The sequence below is a fragment of the Halichoerus grypus genome, chromosome 10 (genome assembly GCF_964656455.1).
Source record: "Halichoerus grypus chromosome 10, mHalGry1.hap1.1, whole genome shotgun sequence".
NCBI lineage: Eukaryota > Metazoa > Chordata > Mammalia > Carnivora > Phocidae > Halichoerus > Halichoerus grypus.
In genome coordinates, this window is record NC_135721.1 from 95,973,879 (window position 1) to 95,996,742 (window position 22,864).

The 22,864-nt window shown below is 46.1% G+C and overlaps 1 protein-coding gene across 2 annotated transcripts in view; it reads right to left on the reverse strand.

The window, feature by feature from the left end:
• Positions 1–22,864, reverse strand: part of DTD1 (D-aminoacyl-tRNA deacylase 1) — a 173,036-nt gene that overhangs the window by 13,756 nt on the left and 136,416 nt on the right. Inside the window, exon 5 of one of the 2 annotated variants that reach the window (XM_078056872.1) lies at positions 1,415–1,586. The exons of the other annotated variant lie outside the window; for it this stretch is intronic. Within the exon in view, the coding sequence (XP_077912998.1) occupies positions 1,434–1,586 (153 nt within the window). The 3' untranslated portion in view covers positions 1,415–1,433. The remainder of the gene's footprint in view (positions 1–1,414; positions 1,587–22,864) is intronic. 2 annotated transcript variants of the gene reach the window in all.

The window sequence follows — 22,864 nt, forward strand, 5'->3', positions numbered from 1 at the left end:
TCCAGTGCTTCCTCCCCCGTAAAACTATTAGTGAGTCCACAACGCAATCTTTCTGAGCTCTTTGGTCTGTTTGTGTTTGTAAACCAGCTCCACTGCACCCAAGTATCACTGCGGACTCTGTAACACAGCTCAGTGTCTGGCAGTGTGCATCCTAAAGGTCATTTCACAGATGGACCTCCCTTTCAGAAGGGAAAGAGAAGGCAGAAAACCATCTTACGAATGTTCTCCTCTATTGCCAATCAACACCTGTACGCTGACTTGGTTTGAAACCACAGACTATATATAAGCTGAAGGCTCCGAGATGGATGGCCAGACCTCGCTCCTCTCTTGATTTCTGCTACCCCCTCCCAACTGGCCTATTGGTTCTAGCCTCACTCCCCTCGGCTGCTAGCGTGATCTCCTTAAACTCTGGAGCTGATTATGTCACTTGTACATTCAAACCGTTTCAGAGGTTTCCCGCCATCCCAGAATGAAATCCAAATTTCCCAGCTGCACGCCAGACCCTTATGACCTAGAACTCTCCTACTTCTTTAATTTTACAGAAGTTCCCCAGACAACCCCACCCCAAATTGTACCTAGCGCTTCAGCCATTCTTCTCCACCTCTGTTCCAAAACTCTCTGTCCTTGTCCCACACCCAACAGTGTTTGCATCTACTCTTCTCCTGGCTTAGGCAGCTCCCACCCTCGCCCCTCATCTGCCCATTTCCATATGTCCTCTAAGGTCTGGTTCTGGGATCCTCCCCTCCATGAAGCCTCCCCGACTTCCCTCTCCACCGCCTCACATTCCCACCACCTCCACAACAAACCACACTGCTGTCTAATTAGTTCTATGCTTCTCCCTGAACTTGTGAACTCTGACAAGTAAGAGGCTCTCCAAAATGTGCTCGCGGGGGGAATGAACTTGAGCAAAGGCAAGGAGGTGGACTTAAGACACATTCCTGGGTGTGGAAGTGACGAGAATGAAGCCCAATTTTAGGAAAGGGACACTGGGAGTGCAGTAGGTGCCAGGCAGGATGAACTGAAGGATGGAAGAACAGGAGACGGGCAGCTCTGAGAGGAGCAGGCTGCAGGTGACCACGGTCCCGCTGGAGCTGCTGAGAGCAGGAGTGGAGAGGAGGGAGCAGGGGTGAGGCTCCCGGTCTGGATCGCACACCTGCGAACACTCTGGAAACGCTCCCAGTAGCAGCAGTTATCGGCCAACACAGGCAAGTGAGGAAGGAGAACACCCCAGGCCCACGGATTCCCCGCCCACACCTCCACTCTTCTCTCCACCCGGGAAGGCGGCAGATCCCAGGAAGCCATGGGTGAATGCCCACAAGATGAATTCTGCCTCAAAAGCCATTCTGTTCTCCATTTGTTACCATTTGCTCAAAATGTGAGAAGACGGAGCTATGCAGGGAGGGGAGGCTCCTACCTGAGTTCCATCCCTAAGTCTACGGCTCCCGCTCGGAAGACACGTCGCCTTCCGCCCCACTGCTGGCACTGCGGTCTTCTTTTCGGGGGGCATTTCTCTCTTTGCTTGACTCAGAAGGCCCCTTGGCTCTGGTCTTTTCTTTCCTCTGCTGCTGTTTTTCAAGCTTTGACAGCTGATTATAAAAAGTAAAAAGACTTGTTTTACAAACGTAAACATGTGCCTGTATATCCAAAACACCGATTACTTCACACGCAGCAACCACTGAACACGCTTCTGTCTGATAACCCGGTGTGCCTCAGGGTTTCAGATGTGCCAAACGGGCTGCAAAATGTCTGTCAGTCAGGCACCCGAATTGTTAACACACATTAGTCACATGTGGGACCTCTCCGGACTTTCCCCACCCATAACTCATCTTGCCATGTGCTCTTTGAAAATGGTCAACAGGCTTCATTGACAGCTGAGAAGAGCCCAAAAGTGAGAAAGCTTCTATTCTGTTATTTTTTTTTCCTCTGACGTCTCTAAAGCTTTTTTTAACCAAGTTGTCTTCCCACTTACCGTGTTCTAAAGAGTGATCAACACACTCCTCTCTTTGCTGAAGGTAAGAGAGGAGGCTCTGAAGAAAGGACGTTAAGCAATTTTAGACATCATCTCAGTTCTGTTTGTTGAGACTGAAAGTACCCACAGCCAAAACCCTAAGTGCTCCTAGTAGGCCGCATGGTGGCTACACAGGGATGCTGGCCCTGGGAGCCTTCTCAGACCTCCTCTGGGCCAGCTGGGGGACATGCCTCTGGCATCTGACTCCAGAGGAACCTGGGTCCACTTCTCCCCTGGATATTCTCCCCAACTTGTTCAAGGAAACCACAGACTAGACAGTCGAAAGAAACAGATCATCTGACACTCTGAGCAACAGCAAGGACACTCCAGAAAGGCCTGCTGAGAAACTTAGCACACTGGCTAAGTCTGGGCCCACAGGATTTTCTTAGACCAAAAAAGCCATCTGTAACGAGAGACAGCAACACCCAGTTTCATCTGCCTCCCAGATCAGGACTGCAAACATTTTATAGTTCACGTGGAAAGAGGGAAACTTAATGAAGAGCTGGCTTCTCCCTGTCAGTCACTGTCCCACATCCAAGCACACAAAGAAAACACTATAACTAACCTGCCATGTCATCTCTTGATTATAGACAGACTTTGAACTAAATCTTTAGATAGATCAACAATCAGCAGCTCTCAATTTGGTCCAGAAAACCAAATTTATTAATGGTTGACTTATAATATTATCTTTCCCACTCCCCATTTACCTGAAAAGCTGTAGTAAACAATGAGGTTAGTGAACATGCTAATTAGACTTTGTGAATGAAGACATCACTTCACCTTTGACCCATCAACTCTCCTCCCAAACAATTCCCCTGGACAAATTCCCATTCGTGTGCATAGGAAAGGCTCACAGGAATGAGCACTGCACTATTGTCCGTATCAGCAAAAACCCAGAAACAACCTAAAGGTCCACTGACAGAAGGATAGATAAATGTAATGTGGTATATAGTCAAATAAAGCAATACTGTAAAGCAGATCTACATATATCAAAATAGATCATGTTATGCAAACCAAATTAAGTTTCAAAAGGCTATATGCAGCAGGATTCCATTTACACAAAACAACACTATACACTGATAACGGGCTTATGCTGATATGGTATGACTAGGAGAATACAAACCAACTTCAGTACAGTAGTTAAGTTTGAGGAGACACAGAAGAGAATGGGATCATAGTGGAATGAATATATATGGGCTTCCACCATACTGTCAACTTTTACTTTCATAAAAACATAACCAGATATAGAACAGGGCTGCTGACCAGTGCCAGTATGTGAACTGCTTGCTACTAGCACTTGGACCACTAACAATAAAATGCTTGCACCAGGATGTAAACCAACACATAGCTTCCTTCATCAACAAACTCTTGTGAAAATAGCAACTACTGAACTGTGTGCTTGGTGGCATTTTTCTCTGTACTATTCTGCCACAGATAAGAGAGGAATTTCTTGCATCTAAGACGACAGCCTTCCATCCTCATTCCCCTTTTGGTGTTAAAATGCTCCTTTTCTTCATGAAATGAGGAGGATAGTAGATGGGGATCCTTCTGTCTTGCTCTTTTTTTTTTTCAAAAATAATCTTGGATTGCACAATGTGAATGTACTTAACATTACTGAACTGCACACTTAAAAATAGCTAGGATGGGTAAATATCATCTGTATTTTACTACAATTTAAAAAAAACTTTTTATTGAGCTATATATAATCAGCATATATTATAGGAGTTTCAGGTGTACACATAATGATTTGATATTTGTATATATTGCAAACTGATCACCCGTAAGTCTAGCTAACAGCCATCACTAAAGAAATTTGTTAATGATCTTAGAAAACATAGAGTTGGCACTCCATGCTAGACACCCCCCCCATTTCTTTTTTATTTTTTATATTCCTAGTTCATGAAATCCAAACATCTGGAAATCAATGTTCTGCAGTGAACTGTATAAGCCGCCTTCGGCTGCCAGCAGCTTACATTTACATCAGTGTCTGTGTTTACGTGTGTATCTACAGACAAGTTACACACACACACACATAAAATCATGAACATGTTCCAAGTTAGGCACTAAGAAAGCATGATCTTTATTTTAAAAAGAAACCCTCTCCGTTTTGTGTCCCCTCTTTAGAGGTAAATATAGAAAATGTGAGTACCACCACTGACTTAGCCAAACCAAGCCTCCCCCCACTGCTAAGATTCAATCTCATGCAAAGGCCTGTTTGTCAACCGACCTGTTCTTTACTTTCTACTCTTAAATGCTGGTGAGAAGCCAGACTCTGGGAGGGTGACAGGGAATAATTCCCAATTAAAGCAGGCTTCTCAGAGGTTTCTCCGGTGCCCACAGTGCCCATCTGATTCTGCACTGACTCGGAGGTGCCACCAACAGAGTGTGAAACTGTGGAAACATCGATTTGACCTTTCACCCCAACCCTGTCCCCTCCCACCACGGACCACAATTGTAAATCATGTGTGATAATTATTGAAGTGACAGGCATAGCCTGAGTTTCTGTGAACAATGTAATGCTGATTCTCTTACGTTATTTATCTTAATACAACCCCAACCACATATGGTTCCATGCCTCTAAGTTCTCTGTGAGAACACTGTGAACTAACCTAATAAATTTAAGCCTTTTCTCAGAAAACTTGGAATCCAAGGCAGCCAAAACTTGGAATTTACATCTCAAGGCAAGAAAGCAGTTGGATTTTTTCTTTTTAAAGGAAACAAATGAGAAAGAAAGAAAAAGAAAAGAAAATGGTAATGCATATGGAATCATGTAGGATGTCAACAGCTTTCAAATTAACAGGGAGACGCATGTCAAGGAGAATGTAAACCACTACAGTCCTGTGAACACATGATCTACAAACACTGAAATGGAGTACTTTTCGTTTGTTCTTTGTTTGTTTTTTAATTAACTGATGAGGACGTCCACAATGCAAAGGAAACACTGTCCAAGCCGTACAGGCTCTAGTATCACAGGAAGAAATCCAACCTTCCAAAGGCAGCTCTGGGCACACAGACGCGGCCAGGGGCCAGTAACCGTTTTATGGCCAGCCTGTACCTCTCGTGGTGGATCCTGGAAAGTTCTGGGGGGGCTAAGGCAGGGGGGATGGGAATACCTAGACCCCCAAACTCCCCAACTCATGATTAAATCCAGAGCAAATAAAGGATTTTCCTTGTCATAAAGAGGTCCATGCTCAAACAGCATAATGTAAGAATAAACCAGTTGCACATGCGTACTACTGCACGGATTGCAAACCTAAACGCCTTAAAGGGCGAGACGGGTAGCAAACTGAGGGAAGTAACAAAGTACCAGACAACAGGGCACGGTAGGGACCGCAACCACACTGGAGAGGACAAGTCCCACCTAAGGACAGTCATGTTTCTTCTTCAACATCTGACAGATGTCCTGTCAATGGGACAGATATGGGCCCCCTGTTGGGGCCTTCCACTTTGCACTCCCCCCCCACCCCCTTGTGATCCCGCTGGCTCTGAACAAGCCAGTGGCAGCTGTCTCATCATCAGCGCCCCACAGAGAAACCACTGCCAGCTGCCGGCACCACAGGTACAGTCATCTTCCCAGCTTCTCCCTCCCTCTCTCTGACCCGAGCCACTTGCTACTTCCGAAGTGGCCCTGTCTGGCCCTGCTATCACATTCGCGTGCGATGGAAATCACAGCCGACAGGACCTGAGGGGGTACAGGGGCTACAGAGCAAGGTTTCCCTCCCTGATAAACACAGGTTTATCAGCCAGCCTTGTTCCCAGCTAATTAAGGCTGAGTTATTGTTGTGCTGGAGCCTTCCGACTTCCTCAACCATCGAGGCAGAAATGTACAGGCAGCTTGCTGCTAAACCACCAAGGAGCCGGACCCGTGTCGGAACCAGTTTCTCTTTAATTTGGCAAACAGAGATGGCCTCGAGGTCCCTGCGTATCTTCTAGCAATGAAGACGAGGGCAAAGAAGGATCCCAGCCTGGCCTGCTGTACACTACAGGCAGAGTGGCAGGGGTTGCCAGTACCCCCAGCTTCCTCTGCTTTAAAATGGGGATTACAAGGGTGCCTGGGTGGCTCAGTTGGTTAAGTGTCCAACTCTTAATCTCTGCTCAGGTCACGATCTCAGGGTCGTGAGATTGAGCCCCACATCGGGATCTGCACTGAGCATGGAGCCTGATTAAGATGGTCTCTCTCCCTCTCCCACCACCATTCACACTCCTCTCTCTCTCTCCCTCTCTCAAAAAAAAAAAAAAAATGGGGATTATAATATTACCCTTCATACATGCCAAATGCTTAGAACAGGGCCTGGCTCGTAGTAAGTGGAGATCACCAACTATATACCTGGTAGACAGTCAGCAATGGGTCAGCTGGGCTTGCCTCTGTATCCCTGGCACCTAGAACAGGGCATGACTTATAGCTGGGGCTCAATATACATCTTAAATGAAGTTCATCAATTAAGCAAAAGAGAGCGTGTGGCTCCCTGAAAACAATGTGGAGTTTGGTGTCTACAGGCCTAGAGTTTGGTCCCATGCCAGCCACTTGCATGCTGTGAAACTGTATGCAAGTTACATGACCTATTGAACATCCACGTTCTCATTTAGTTCAGCGGGTATTTTATGAGATATTTCACTTTTAGCTGCAAGAGCTATAAACCTACCTGAGTATGGCTTAAACAGGAAGGAGCTGGAGGACCTCCCCTCCAGGACAGTGGATTCTTCCAGCTCAGCCCTGCCACAGCTCCCCAGAGGCCTCTGGGTACCTCCAGACATCCCCTCCTCATTCTGAGAGCCACCATTCCAAAACTCCCCAAAGCAACAAGGGCCTAGAGTTAGCATTCTAATGTCCCCAGCACTTGTCCTCAGGATAAGACCCTGTGTGGCCTGTCAACAGCAGCTGGAGAGGCAGACCAGGGTGAGAGAGGAGTCTGGCCCCAGGCCCATCCACTGGCACAAGGCTGACACAGTGCGGGGAACAGTTCAGCTACCAGCATCAAGAGAATGCAGGCAGGACAGGGACACTCAAGGCCCAGCCACAGAGCAGGGGGACCAAAGCAAGCAGTCAGCACCAGAGCATCGAGCATCACAGTAAGGAACAGAGTGGCCAGGGTGTGGTGGGTCTTAAGAGGAGAGGTCGGGAAGAAACTGGCAGAGGTAGGTCAGGGAGGGCCAATGGAAGCCAGGGCTGAGGGTGGGGTGGGAGTCAATGTCCTGTGGGAGGGCCGAGAAGGCATGCAAATTGCAGAGACCAGCATCATCCTGTGTATTCATTCTTCACGGCCAGACACGTGGAGGCAGAGAGCACGGGCAGTGCAGACCGCCTGAGCAGAAAAGGACGGGCAGATGACAGAAGACAAGGAGAGGCTGCACAGCAAGAGGCCAAGGTGAAGGCGGGTGCACCACCAGCAGCAACTGAAGTGTCACCATCTGGGAATGGCAGGTGAGTCGATGCATTGCTGGTGGTAACTACGGCCAGAGACTTGGGGGACAGACCAGATGGGGCAAAGCAGCACAGCAGGCGGGGGTGCTGGTGGTGTGGGGGAGCCCCGGGAGCACATTTTCCCGAGCTCCCCATTAATTCAGACAACCACGGTAATGTGACTGGTACGGGGTGGCACACACTGAACACGCATGAGTGAGTGCACTGAAGAGCGAGTGGGCCCTGTTCTGTTTCAAGAGGGACAGCCTCAGAGGGAAGGGAGTCTTGAACTGTTGTCACGTCAGCTATGTGCCTGCACAGCTCTTTACCAGCTCTCGGGGGAGGCAACCACATAGGACCCACCCAGCCGAGTGACGCCGAGTGTCAACCCTACGGGTGAGTCCTGGCTTCCAGGGTGGGCACAGCTGTCTCATAGGCAGACAGCAGCTCCTGGGCAGGCCATTCAATCCTCCACGCCTCCGTCTGTCCTTCTGTAAATGCTACCCCATCCCCCACCCGGTCTGCCGGCCCAGGGCCCAAGTGGGGACAGAGTGCAGCATGGGCACGGGCGCTGGTGCGGGGAGAGCACCAAACAGGGTATCGTTCTTACCTGCCCCATCCTTTCACCCACAAAACAGCACTTCAGAGGGCTCCTTGAAGGCTGATCACTGCACCCTGTGCAATGCTCCAGTGTGACAATGACATCAAACACCCCGTGAGTCACTTCAGCCTTTGGTGGACACTAATGAGCTGCCAGGAGCACCCTGATGAGACAGCTTGAGCGCTGGGCACTGTGTGTACGGTCAGACTCCAAGCTCCCCTGGACTCCGCCCACTCCAGGAAAAGCTCAGGCAGGGTGGAAGGCTGTAAGCAGAGCTGGCAGAGCTGACCCATGTCTGCCGCTGCTGTCCCTTCTGCCTGCCTCTCTGGGGAACCCTGGAGCCTGCTGGGCCCCTAGGTATTGGGTGCAGGTTTGAATGGGCCCTAGAAAACAGACTTCTTTGCCAGTCATTTCAGAGCAAAACAGGTGCCCAGGAATTCCTGATGGAAGGATCAGTCTTAGAGTGAGATGGTGTCTTAAACTTGCTTCCAACGTGGTCTGGGGGAATGATGGCAAAAAACTACAGCTTCTTGTCGATGTCCTCATAAGTTCCCATACATCTCCTGAAAACCATGTCAAGGTCTTCCTCTTTCTCCTTTTTTTTTTTTTTTCATTTTTTTAAGATTATTTACTTATTTACCCCCTAAGGTCAGGAACGCGGCAGGGATGTCCACTAACACCACTGCTATTCAACATAGTATTAGAAGTCCTAGCCACAGCAATCAGACAACAAAAAGAAATCAAAGGCATCCAAATCGGCAAAGAAGAAGTCAAACTCTCACTCTTTGCAGATGATATGATACTGTATGCGGAAAACCCAAAAGACTCCACCCCAAAACTGCTAGAACTCATACAGGAATTCAGTCAAGTGGCAGGATATAAAATCAATGCACAGAAATCAGTGGCATTCCTATAGACAAACAACAAGACAGAAGAAAGAGAAATTAAGGAGTCGATCCCATTTACAATTGCACCCAAAACCGTAAGATACCTAGGAATAAATCTAACCAAAGAGGCAAAGGATCTGTACTCAGAAAACTATAAAATACTCATGAAAGAAATTGAGGAAGACACAAAGAAATGGAAAAACGTTCCATGCTCATGGATTGGAAGAACAAATATTGTGAAGATGTCAATGCTCCCTAGAGCAATCTACACATTCAATGCAACCCCCATCAAAATACCATCACCTTTTTTCAAAGAAATGGAACAAACAATCCTAAAATTCGTATGGAACCAGAAAAGACCCCGAACAGCCAGAGGAATGTTGAAAAAGAAAAGCAAAGCTGGCGGCATCACAATTCCGGACTTCCAGCTCTATTACAAAGCTGTCATCATCAAGATAGTATGGTACTGGCACAAAAACAGACACACAGATCAGTGGAACAGAACAGAGAGCCCAGAAATGGACCCTCAACTCTATGGTCCACTCATCTTTGACAAAGCAGGAAAGAATGTCCAATGGAAAAAAGACAGTCTCTTCAACAAATGGTGTTGGGAAAATTGGACAGCCACATGCAGAAGAATGAAACTGGACCATTTCCTTACACCACACACAAAAATAGACTCCAAATGGTTGAAAGACCTCAATGTGAGACAGGAGTCCATCAAAATCCTAAAGGAGAACATAGGCAGCAACCTCTTCGACCTCAGCCACAGCAACTTCTTCCTAGAAACATCGCCAAAGGCAAGGGAAGCAAGGGCAAAAATGAACTATTGGCACTTCATCAAGATAAAAAGCTTTTGCACAGCAAAAGTCAGTCAACAAAACCAAACAGTCAACAAAACCAAAAGACAACCAACAGAATGGGAGAAGATATTTGCAAATGACGTATCAGATAAAGGGCTAGTATCCAATATCTATAAAGAACTTATCAAACTCAACACCAAAAGAACAAAGAATCCAATCAAGAAATGGGCAGAAGACATGAACAGACATTTTTCCAAAGAAGACATCCAAATGACCAACAGACATGAAAAAGTGCTCAATATCGCACAGCATCAGGGAAATCCAAATCAAAACCTCAATGAGATACCACCTCACACCAGTCAGAATGGCCAAAATTAACAAGGCAGGAAACGACAGATATTGGCAGGGATGTGGGGAAAGGGGAACCCTCCTACACTGTTGGTGGGAATGCAAGCTGGTGCAACCACTCTGGAAAACAGTATGGAGGTTCCTCAAAAAGTTGAAAATAGAGCTACCATATGATCCAGCAATTGCACTACTGGGTTTTTACCCCAAAGATACAAATGTAGGGATCCGAAGGAGTACATGCACCCTGATGCTTATAGCAGCAATGTCCACAATAGCCAAACTGTGGAAAGAGCCAAGATGTCCATCGACAGATGAATGGATAAAGAAGATGTGGTCTATATATACAACGGAATATTATGCAGCCATCAAAAGGAATGAGATCTTGCCATTTGCAACGACATGGATGGAACTGGAGGGTGTTATGCTGAGCGAAGTAAGTCAATCAGAGAAAGACATGTATCATATGACCTCACTGATACGAGGAATTCTTAATCTCAGGAAACAAACTGAGGGTTGCTGGAGTGGGGGGGGGCGGTGGGAGGGACGGGGTGGCTGGGTGATAGACATTGGGGAGGTTAGGTGCTATGGTGAGCACTGTGAATTGTGCAAGACTGTTGAATCACAGATCTGTACCTCTGAAACAAATAATGCAATATATGTTAAGAAAAAAAAAAAAAAAGAAGATAGCAGGAGGGGAAGAATGAAGGGGGGAAATCGGAGGGGGAGGCGAACCATGAGAGACCATGGACTCTGAAAAACAAACTGAGGGTTCTAGAGGGGAGGGGGGTGGGAGGATGGGTCAGCCTGGTGATGGGTATTAAAGAGGGCACATTCTGCATGGAGCACTGGGTGTTATGCACAAACAATGAATCATGGAACACTACATCAAAAACTAATGATGTAATGTATGGCGATTAACATAACAATAAAAAATTTTTTAAAAAGATTATTTACTTATTTATTTGAGAGAGAGAGAAAGAGAGCACGAGCAAGGGGGAGGAACAGAAGGAGAGGGAGAAGCAGACTCCCCACTGAGCTGGGAGACGGACACAGGACTTGATCCCAGGAACCAGAGATCATGACCTGAGCCAAAGGCAGACGCTTAATCAACTGAGCCACCCAGGGTGCCCCCTTCTTTCTCCTTTTTGAGCCTACAGTTGACAGAAGGAGTACCTCCTTCCTCAAAGGAACCACAGACATAACCTGAAATTTTAATTTCACCTCTTTAAAGTCTTTTTTCACACTCGGGAAATAAATAACCCCTTAGATTATGGTAAGTTTGACACCTTTAGCATTCCAAGAAGTCAAGGGCAGATATTATGATTCCCAGATTGCTTTTGAGAACTACGGAGGTGAAGTCAGTTGAAAGGGAGCACACCCAAGACCACATCCAGGCACCAGCCAGGCTGGGAAGAGCACCAGGTCTCCCAGACTCCCAGCCAAGACTCCAGTCAACCTGCCTCCTTTTGGAGCAAATGCTCACTGGGACAGGAGCTCCTGGGGTGAGCCACAGGTCCAGGGCAGCAAACCTGGCGCCTATTCCTGCTAGGGCAGTGGCGGGCCCACCCCCACGGCCCCATCTTTGAGTTATTTTAGTGCTGATTATTTCCTGCCAGCCTGTTCTGTCCCACATATGAACAAAATCTAATTAGAGAGTGAAGAAAATAACAAAAGAAAAATTCAAGCTCCATGAAGTCAGTTACTATGATTTTTATAGACCATAGTAGAGATGGAAAAGTTCTGTTCCAACCAACCCCTTGCAAAGATTCCAAGAAAGTCTTATGGTGCAAGTCATAAAGATCAAATGTCTCCTCTGCAATTACTTTTTTAAAATACCATAAGGTATTATTACTCTGAGGGTGCTGGCCCACACTTGTGGCCCTGCTGCTGTCAGGAGACACAACTGGGCAATCACAGGAGGTTGCAAAGGAAGGACATGCCCAGCCAGGCTCCCTTAGAAGGACATGAGTTAAAGGACAAAATGCCCCAAACTGATCAGCCCCGTTAACTCATTTCAATAGCTTTAGAACTTTCCACAATGCTCACTGTCTTTCCTTAGTGTCCAGCAACTACCACCACCAGTAAAAAATGTCCTGATTCTGTCAAGTTGTTTAAATTGCCCTGTGTGGTCCTTCGCTCACCCTGCAGATAAACAAAACAAGCTGACACTAGATATATGTTCTGTTGAATAGCTAATAATTTCAAGGTAATGTATGAGTGAAGCGCTGTAGAATACAGAAATATTCAATCAGCAATGAACCTCCTGAGGGTTAGGCTGAATTACTGGACTTGCCTGTGCCTCAGTGTGCTCTCCTAGACCACATAAACCAAGAGGCAACCTTGCATTACTACCGTGGAGATGCAGTAGAGCCTAAGGGGACCAGCACAGTGACTGGAGCAGCCTGCTGCCCTTCCATAATGGACCGACACACCTTCAGAAGTGGATTCTTCAAAGAATGGCAGAGACCCACACTCAAACTCTGGGCGGAGGATACTTCCATCTGCTGGTCCAACGCATATCAACTTGGTACAGACCAGCTTTGCCTTCAGAACCAGGACATCTCTTGAGCTATTGGAAACCCCTGGGTCTATGACTTTTTGCTTCTCCCTGTTTCTTCCTGCTAGTTACAGGCCAGAGTGGCAGAGGGTGGGAAGGGGAAAGAAGAGAAGGCAAATTCCAACCAGCAAATGATGTGGGCAAAAATTTGACAAGACAGAAGTGTGAATTTACTGCGGAATTTTAAACATCCTGTAGAAACCTACTTCTATAGATTATCTCTAATTGACCAGGCCATTTTTTTAAAAGCAATTGGAATTTGTATTTGGGCAATTTGTTTTATCAAATTGTAATTTGATGTAATTTCATATTATGTGATAATTCTGAAAGCTTTTTTAAAAAAATTCCTTGTGTAATGGAAAACCTGACAGAACATTCAAAGAGGATGTTTCCATATACACCGCAGCATCTGCCATTATGTCAACTGTCGTGTTATTTTTAAATCAACGGGCTGCTTAATAAAAACATTACGAAGCAAAGTGCACACATGGTACCTAATTTTCATACATTATTAACTCTGCTTGAGGTTTTTGTGGGAATTAAAAAAAAAAAAGCAAGCAGGCAGGCATCTGTTCCCATCTGAAGTCGTGCAAGCTAATTTTATTTTCTAATTCCCGATTGTTTACAAAAACCCTCTTAGGCATGCAGAAATGATGGGGGGTTGAGGATGGGGGTGTTCAGTTGTCTTTCCTATTATTCTTACTTCGCTAAGTCCCATCAGTGTACTCCCTCACTGCGCAGACACACACAGTGGGGCTTGTTTGAGGCCACTGTGGGATGCGCCAAGGGGTTCAAGGTCAGCCCAGGCATGTGTTTCTCTATCAGTGCAGCCCCCCCAGATCCCCAAGTTGGCCCACTACAGCAGGCACTACGAGCACCCACCGTGTCCCCTAGCCCAGAGGTCACTGCAGCGTCAGCACACAACCGCCTGCAAGCCAACTTTCGACCTGTACCTCTCTGCCTGAGCACACCACCTGGCCAGGGGCAGGGGCTAGCCCCGAGTGCAGGGCAGGCCAGGCGTATCAGGAAGTCAACACCTCTAGGAGAGAGTTCAGTCACCGAGAAATGAGAGTTGAGGGTTTGTTCAAAACCCAGCTTCCTCACCCATCATTGTGCCAACTCTGAAAAAGTTCTATACAGTCCCCCAGAGGGTCCCCAGGGCTCATCAATGAGGCCTTAGTAGGCTCTTCTCTGCCCTGTCTCACATGTTTCCTGGAAGACCTCTCTATATCTAAATCCTCTTACTCTGGGAAGACCCAAACCAGAAACATTTTAAACTCGTTGAAATAAGCCATGTTTTAATGTGATAATTCACTCTGTGTAACTTGTTACCTGGCCCTCCATTAACCAGCATCCTACACTGGTTTACACACCTGGATACTGGAGGGCAGTGGCAATGCTTGGGATCACACCCCCCAGTCACAGCCCTAAAGGACGCAGCAATGTGAAGGGACGACTGAGCGAGTCTGGAGTATAATCCCACAACATTTTATTATATACGCTGATGCTCTGAACACTGATCACCCAACCCCATGGCACACTACATATTCTAGTAGCCAGGATTTTTATGATGTTGCCCTCCACTCCCTAACTCTATTGGAGAACAAGGTATCACTGCCCTTCTAACACTTCTCAACTCTTCATTCCATCAGTGGCCTGGGCTTTTGCTTCGATGGTGGCTAATTTTAAAATTTCAAGAGTTATAGGAAAGGAGTAACCATTTCCCCTCCACTGAAAGAGAAGCAACGACCCACAACATTTGGGAGACCAGAGGCTGGCCTTCTTCCACTCCACACACCAAGTGAATGGATTCATCTCTCCTCCTCTGTGCCTGTGGGCATTTATTGCTTTTTAGGCCATAAGCCATTTGAAGGCAGAAATAACAGGCAACTCTTTGGTCAACCAACATCTACTTTAGACTGAAGTCAACATCTATCAAGCTGCTGGCACATGTCTGGTTCATAATCATGAACTGTAGCAAAGTTTAAGGAGACAGTAAAGCAATTTCAGTTTTGCTATTCCAGTGCATAATTGGTAACAGAAAACTGTTCATGAGCAGTTCAAACTAATAGTGTTCTTTAAATGATTCAAAATGTTTCTTCAATTTGCAAGTCTTTAAAAAAGGGGGAGTGGGATGTTTCCTCTGCCCCACTTGGTCTATATGCTGTACAAATGCCAATGGAGCAGATTTGGAACAATGAAGAATTATTGTACAAAATAACAATAGTCCAGAAAAGAGGAAGACATGGGACCCAGAGAAACAGTGGACATTTTCTGGGAGAGAAATCATGGCCAGGCTTAGGCAAGATGAGGGCTTGGCAGCCCAGGGAGCAACCCATCCATGGGGAGCAGGGCGAGGGCTCCAGAACTGGGTTCTCACAGAAGAGGCCTCTAGAGGGGATGTGTGGCAAAGAGCTATTTGGAGCAGCAGGAGTAAATACAGTACTGTCAGTAAAATTTCAAGAAGAGAAAGACAAGTACATAAACCTAGAAAAAAACCTAAGATACAGTCTGACTCTGTGGTAACAGTTCCAGAACCATGACAATGTAAACACTATTAATTCAATAAAAATAATGATATCAAAAAATAATTAATGATATCATAATACTAGAAAGACGGAGGGGGTAGGAGGTGAACAGTGCTAAGTAGCATGAAATAATGCCGGAATTTAATATATTAAGAAACAATAAAAGTTTATTATTTAGGGATAGAGAAGAAAGTACCCAAAGAAATAGCTTCAAATATGTTATGTTAAAGGTGGGGTACCTGGGTGGCTCAGGTTAAGCGTCTGCCTTCAGTTCAGGTCATGATCCCAGGGTCCTGAGATCGAGCCCCGCACTGGGCTCCCTGCTCAGCAAGGGAGTCTGCTTCTCCCTCTCCCTCTGTCCCTACCCCCGTTCATGGTCTCTCTCTTGCTCACTCTTTCTCTCAAATAAATAAGTAAAATCTTTTTAAAAAACATGTTAAAGGTGCTCATTTGTGTGGAACAGGACCAGGACAAGGAAAAACAGGCAAATTTTTCATTATAAGCCTTTAAGTATTACCTGCTTTTTAATTATGCATAAAGTTACTTTAATAAATTTAAAATCTGTTTAAGAAAGAAAACTCAAACAGCGGATATAGTTAGCAAAAGATCCAATACCATAAAAAAAGTTAATGATTCAGAAAAATCAATTCATGTAATCCTTCCAATATCGAGAGGACAAGACTATAAGCAAAAGGAGCAGAAACTTAGAAGTCAGCTGCAGGACAGAAATTGCAAAAGAAGAGATCAGAGCAAATACAGAAAAAGCAATAAGCAAAGAAATCACCGGAGAACAACCCCCGGACTACGGAAAGGCTCGAGTATGTCCTAGAAGGACCAACCATCAGGGAAATTTAAAAGAAATCCACAGAGGGCACCAGTCTTCTCTTCCATGCCACTGAATGCCACCAGAGAGCCAGGACACAGGAAACAATAACAAACCGTGTGTTGGAGGAATGAAAGAATGACTGCGTGACAACAGACAGATGGGTGGACAAAGGGAAGGAAGAAAGCCAACGAAGCATCAGGACAATACCTGCAGAGTCTAAGAGTAAAAGATGGTGACCCAAATATTCAATATCGACAGGACACTTGCAAACATGCAAGTATTCAGAAGGTATTACAGTCATTCCCATCCTTAAAAAAATAGATGCATAAATAAATTACTCATAGAACTAGAGCCTCTTAGAGTAATAAAGGAAATTGTGTTAAGTAATATGACCAATAAAATGAGTTATGCAAGTTCCAAAACTAGCTGGTGGATAGGAAAAAGAAAATGCAAATGAGAAATTAATCAAACTTATTGGGATCCAAAAATCCAGATTCACAAGTAATATTTTAAAATGTGAAGAAATGCAGGGGTGCCTGGGTGGCTCACTCAGTTAAGCATCTGACTCTTGATTTTGGCTCACGTCATGATCTTAGGGTTGTGAGACAGCCCAGCATTGGGCTCTGTGCTCAGCATGAAGTCTGCTTGGGATTCTCCCTCTCCCTCCCCTCCCCCAGCTTGTCCTCTCTCTCTCTCTCTCAAAAAAAAAAAAAAAATTTTTTTTTAAAGAAATGAAGAAATGCAAACACCTACTAAGCTTATGAAAAGAGTCAACTTCACTAGTAATTAAATCGATGCAAATAAAAACAGTAAGATACAATATAATTATTCACCAAGTTGCCAGGCTGATAATAATCAGCCTTTGCAAGGGTCTGAGGAAAGGAACATTATATATTATTGGTGGAGGGTGTAAATTTAGGCCTTAGGGGCACAACCTGGCAAAGCTCATTTCAAAGCACTAAGCACAGTATGACCCAGCAAATCCACCTCTCTGGATTTATCTTGTGGAAACCAAGTGGCTTAGTACACAGAGATACATGCGAAAGGATGTTCACTGCACTCATTTTTACAACAGTAAAAACTGTGGAGGAACCTATAAATCCCAAGAAAAGGGATTCTTTAACAATTTAAATTAGGGGACCTTCTGTACAAATTGATTCACCTGATTTGAAGTGTTGCTATGAAAAGCCTGTGACTGCAGTAATCAAAAACTAGAACTCCTATCTCCATCATTAAACAAGAAAGCCAGGGGCACCTGGGTGGCTCAGTTGGTTAAGTGTCCAACTCTTGATCTCAGCTCAGACCTTGATCTCAGGGTCATGAGTTCAAGACCCATGCTGGGCTCCATGCTGGGCGCTGGGTGTGGAGCCTACTTAAAAGTAAGAAAAGAAAAGAAAAGAAGGCCAGGCACTGCTGCTTAGGGACATGCATGTGCTTGAAGCCATTTTAAGAGACAGGAACCAGGCTGACCGACACAGGACACAGCATAGTAGTCTTCGCTGAGCAGGTGCGGTGTGGGGAGAGACAGGAAGGCCGCTGGCTATGGCACATGCTCTACTCTTAAGCTTAGGAGGGAGATCCTTGGGTGTTCACCTCAAGGTTATGCTCTTTACATGCATGTGTGTTACATACGTTCTCTCCCAGCTATCAAATACCGTCATAAATTTTTTTGCTCAAGAGTGACACTTCATCTTTAGTCATTGCTTTGTCCAAACAGCTCCAACAATCTGACTTGCCTCCAAAGAGAATATCTAAAAAGGTAAAAACTCTTGATCACAAACTTACAATTCTCAAGTGCGCAGCCTGTCAGAGAAAAGAAAGTGCTCTTCAGTAGTATTATTTAGACATTCCCAAGGATTTGACTGAAACCTCGGCTCTGAATGCCCCTGCAACGTGGCTGAGCCTGCTTAGTCTCAGGGTCCACACGCAGATACCCCACTAGGGGCCAAAACTATGGCACTCAAACTTCCTTTGAAATTTGATGTTTGCTATCATTACCATTTACTTCTAAAAAGAAATGTTAGCCAACCCCCACAAAACTCTCATGAATGCAATTTGTGTGGGAGAAAACTATTTGTAAAAGCATCGGCTATAGTTCCAGTACAAACAAAAGCTGCTCCACCCCACTCCGAGATAAATTTGTAATTAGGCACAACTCAGTTTTCAGGATGCTATCAGGAATATCACCTCCTGAGAGGAAGTTTGCTAACAATGAAATGAGAGAATAGAAGCATCGCTCACACAGCCATCCCACTGTTTGGATTCTCCTGACTCAAAATACACATATTACTCACCAGACCCAGGAAATAGTACAGGTGCTTCTCCTAACCCATCAGCCCCACTCCGCGCTATGAGGAGGACCTATCCTAAGTGGGTGTGATTGTCAAGTGTCTTGTGCCAATGAGGTCCTAAAAAGACTTGAAAACCTTTGGTTACTCTACTTCGCTCTACTTTCCTAATTCCCACAACCAGACACCAAAAGAGAGAGGCTGAGCACCAGCAACCTGTGTGGAACTGGGGCTGGCCCCCGCTGCTCCAAGTTTCCTGCAAGCTAGTTGGAAAGACAGACTCTCTGGTCCCACCCAGAACTGCAGATCAGTCTGTGTTGGACCAGACCCCCAGGGGGTTCACATGCACCCTAACTTTGACACACACTGGGCTACAGGACTTACTTAAACTGAGGATGCAGAGGGAGCACTGTCTCCCCCTGCCTGCAGCGAGCTGCTTTGGAGAGGGGCTAGTGGGGAGAAGTAATGCCCACCCCCAGCCATGCCTTGCTGCTGCCTCTGACCAAAAGCCACCGCATCGTGACTGCTTTCCATCTTCCCACACCCCAGGGGAACCTTTCAGCCAGCTTATCCCTCCAGCCTTGTAGCTAAGGGGTTGCTACTGTCCAGCAAGTGGTCTATGCCAGATGGGGAGGCGGGGTGGGGGGTGGGGCCCAAGAGGGGCTCATCAGACTCTGAGTAGTCAATGGAGGGTCCAAATCCAAACCCCTCCAGGCCTCTCTCCCTCCACCCCCTCTACACACATGAACACACACTCTCCCAGCTCCTGGCCTCCGGCTCCTAGCCTCCTCCTCCTCCAGCCAGCCACATTGCCCATGGGAAACCCCTCTTTGACCAATATAACCAACTTTTGTAACTTCTCAAAAAGCAACTCCCCACCCCTACGCCGCTAGCTTCATGGAAGGAAGATACTGAGGGCAAGAGATTCTAGGCCTCCATACCACTGTCAAGGGTAGCTTCATTTAATGTTTTATACACTCCAGTTCTGCATGGAATTTTAGCTAAAACCCAAGATTCCACACCTAAAGAAGTACGAAAAGGATTTACAGAGACTTCTGCAACTTCCTAACAATGATCTCTGCCTCATCTTGTCCCCTTCAAATCTATCCTGTACCCAGCCAGAGATGCAGTCAAAATGCCAAGCCGATGGCCTGTAAATAGCACTCCCTAGAAGCATTATTCATAATACCCAACAAGTAAGGCAACACAAATGTCCGTCACCTGATGGATGGATAAAGAAAATGTGGTAGAGCCACACAATGGAGTATCATTTGGAAATAAAAGGACTGAACTAGTGTTATATCTTACAATGTGGATGAACACTGAAAACATTATGCTAAGTGAAAAAAAAAAAAAAAAGCCAGGCACCAAAGGCCATATAGTGCATGATTCCATTTATTTGAACTGTCCAGGGAAGGCAAATCTGGACACACAGAAAATAAACACACTGCTGCCTGATGCTGGAGATGGGGGGGGAGACGGGAAGTGAGAGCTAAAGAGCACTGGGCTTTTCTGTGCTGATGGGAACATTCTAAAATCCATGGTGGGGATGGCTGCACAACTCTGAACACGGTAAAAGTCACTGAACTGAAGCGTACACTTGAAGTGGGTGAACTGTATGTGAATAATATCTCAGTAAAACTGTTGAAAAAATAAAGTCACTCCCCATTTAGAACCCTTCCAGGGTGGTGCTCTATTTCCGAAGGACCAAGTCAACGCTCCTCAGTGCATTACAGAAAGTTCTCCGTGAACTGGCCTCAAAGTCTCAAAGTGCTTCATTTCCCACTTCTCCTCCCCTTGCCTTTCATGCTCTAGCATGTCTAAACTCTCCCGACCCCACCCCATCACCCTGTTTCCTGCCCAGGCCTACATGCATGCCTAGACTCCTGTGTCACCCCACTCCTAATCATCTTCAGAGCCTCAGATTCAGCATCCTGGTCTTCTTTGAGACCTGGACTGAGTGCCCCCCTCCAGCCTCCAGAGTCACCCTGCCCACAGTTAGCTCTGACCAGGCTTACGTGCATGCAGCCAAGCACCAGGCCCAATACCAGCACCTTGCTACAGCCTGCCTAGGAAGGTGCACGCTATCCCTCCACCCACTCCCCACTGCCACAGACCCCAGCACACAGAAGCCCACACACCGTCCTCACTGGCTCTCAGCTCACAAAGCCAATGGGCTCCTGGAATACAAAAATAGTAATTCTCCAAACTTAGTCTCCAACATTTCCTTTCTTTGGGAAAGATGAAGTCACTCCCAAGCCCCTTCTCCCCACGCCTCCACTGGCAATTAACGTCTTAAAAAAATACTGTGCCCCCATCTCCTCAGTCTGGACTGGGAGCAAAAGTGCAACAAATGCCAGCAAATCATACCAAAGCCCTGGGACTAAATCTGGATCTTCCTCAGCAGGCAAAAGAGCGACATTCTCTACTGAGACCACCTTCCTGACAAGAGGAGTAGAATTCCCAATCATCCAACAAGGCGTCCCTCAGAAACATCTCCAAGATCTCTCTTCATGTCCATGCACAAGGTACCTAAATTTTGGTGCCAGCAGCTGACATTTACACTGATGATTAACTGGGCTAAATTATGTCAGTACTCTGTAAGAAAAAACCTGGACTGACAACCACGCCCCATCATTGCTGTATTTGTGGTGCGAGATCACTTATACAGTGCAATTTCATGATGAGAATTAATATAAATATGGCCTCACAGGTGGACAAATAAATTGCACAATTTTCAATTATGACATCAAGATCAGGAACATTTCTGGACAAATAGATGAAGAATGAGTTTGACGAAGCAGGAAAAGAAAATGCCTCTGCTGTCACTAGGAAGGTCAGGCTGGCAAGATAAATGTCTAAATTTCAGGTTCAATCAGTCATTCACAGACCAGCTATGCCAGAGGCCTTCCCATGCCACACGCATAAATTCAGAAACATCCCTGAACCTGTGAGGACCCCGAAAAAGTGAACTTGAGGACAATCCAATGTTTTGGCACCAAGCAACCTTCTCCACTAAGACAAAACCATCCAGATGGAGGGCGCAGCACACAAAGATTCCAGTTCTCTGGAACCGACCACAGCACCCATCTGCATGGAAAGAGCCCAAGAGTAGGACAGAAGGAGGGAGGCTTCCGCCACTCTTCGACATCTGCCTCTGACCACCCAGGAAGGCCTGTCTGAATTCCAAGGGATAAACACCATACCAGACACAGACCAAGATGCAGGAATGAGAGAAAATGCTGACCATGCCTTGGAGGTTTCTTGCTAGACATCCACTGAAGCACAGTTGTAACTGGGGGGCCAAGTCTGAGAAAATGCTGATGTAGTACGATGATGACACTGACCGCTGTCACGGAGAAAGAGATGTGAGTCAACTGAAAACAGACAGACTGTGACTAGGAGTCAAGGTCTAAGGGTGAGCCAACCTGGAAGCACCTCAGAGAGTTCAAAGTAGGACTGTCATGTCATCCTACTCAAGATGACCACAGCATCTTACAGAAAATGTCATCAAAAAGTAGCTCCTGGGGGCGCCTGGGTGGCTCATTCAGTTAAGCATCCAAATCTTGGTTTAGGCTCAGGTCAGGATCTCATGGGTCATAAGAATGAGTCCCGGGGGCGCCTGGGTGGCTCAGTCGTTAAGCATCTGCCTTGGGCTCAGGTCATGATCCCAGGGTCCTGTCGAGCCCCACATCGGGCTTCCTACTCGGCAGGAAGCCTGCTTCTCCCTCTCCCACTCCTCCTGCTTGTGTTCCCGCTCTCGCTATCTCTCTCTCTGTCAAATAAATAAATAAAATCTTAAAAAAAAAAAAGAAAAGAAGATAATAGGAAGGGAAAAACGAAGGGGGGGAATCGGAGGGGAAGACGAACCATGAGAGACTATGGACTCTGAGAAACAAACTGAGGGTGTTAGAGGGGAAGGGGGTGGGGGGATGGGTTAGCCCGGTGATGGATATTAAGGAGGGCACGTACTGCATGGAGCACTGGGGTGTTATACGAAAACAATGAATCATGGAACACTACATCAAAAACTAATGATGTAATGTATGGTGACTAACATAATAAAATTTAAAAAATTAAAAAAAAAGAATGAACCCCATATCAGGCTCCACACTCAATGGGGAATCTGCTTGGGATTCTCCCTCTCCTTCTCTCTCTGCCCTTTCCCCCACTTGTGCGCTCCCTCGTGTGTGCTCTCTCTCAAAAATAAATAAATAAATAAATAAATAAATAAATAAATAAATAAATAAATCTTAAAAAAAAACACAAACCAACAGTGCCTCCTGCCAAGGCACAATGCACTCATCAGATCAGAGAACTAGATCCAACAGAACTGGGCCCAACAGAACCAGACCCGACAGAAACAAATTATGTCAAACTTCTGACTTCACCACAAAGGCTAAGGAATAGCTTCATAACTATTTTCTCATAAAAATATAAATCCATTTAGGGACGCCTGGGTGGCTCAGTCAGTTAGGCATCCAACTCTTGGTTTCAGCTCAGGTCATGATCTCAGGGTCAGGATATGGAGCCCCGAGGCGGGCTCCGTGTCAGCAGGGAGTCTGCTTCTCTTCCTCTCCCTCTGCCCCTCCCCCTGCTTGCGCTTTCACACATACC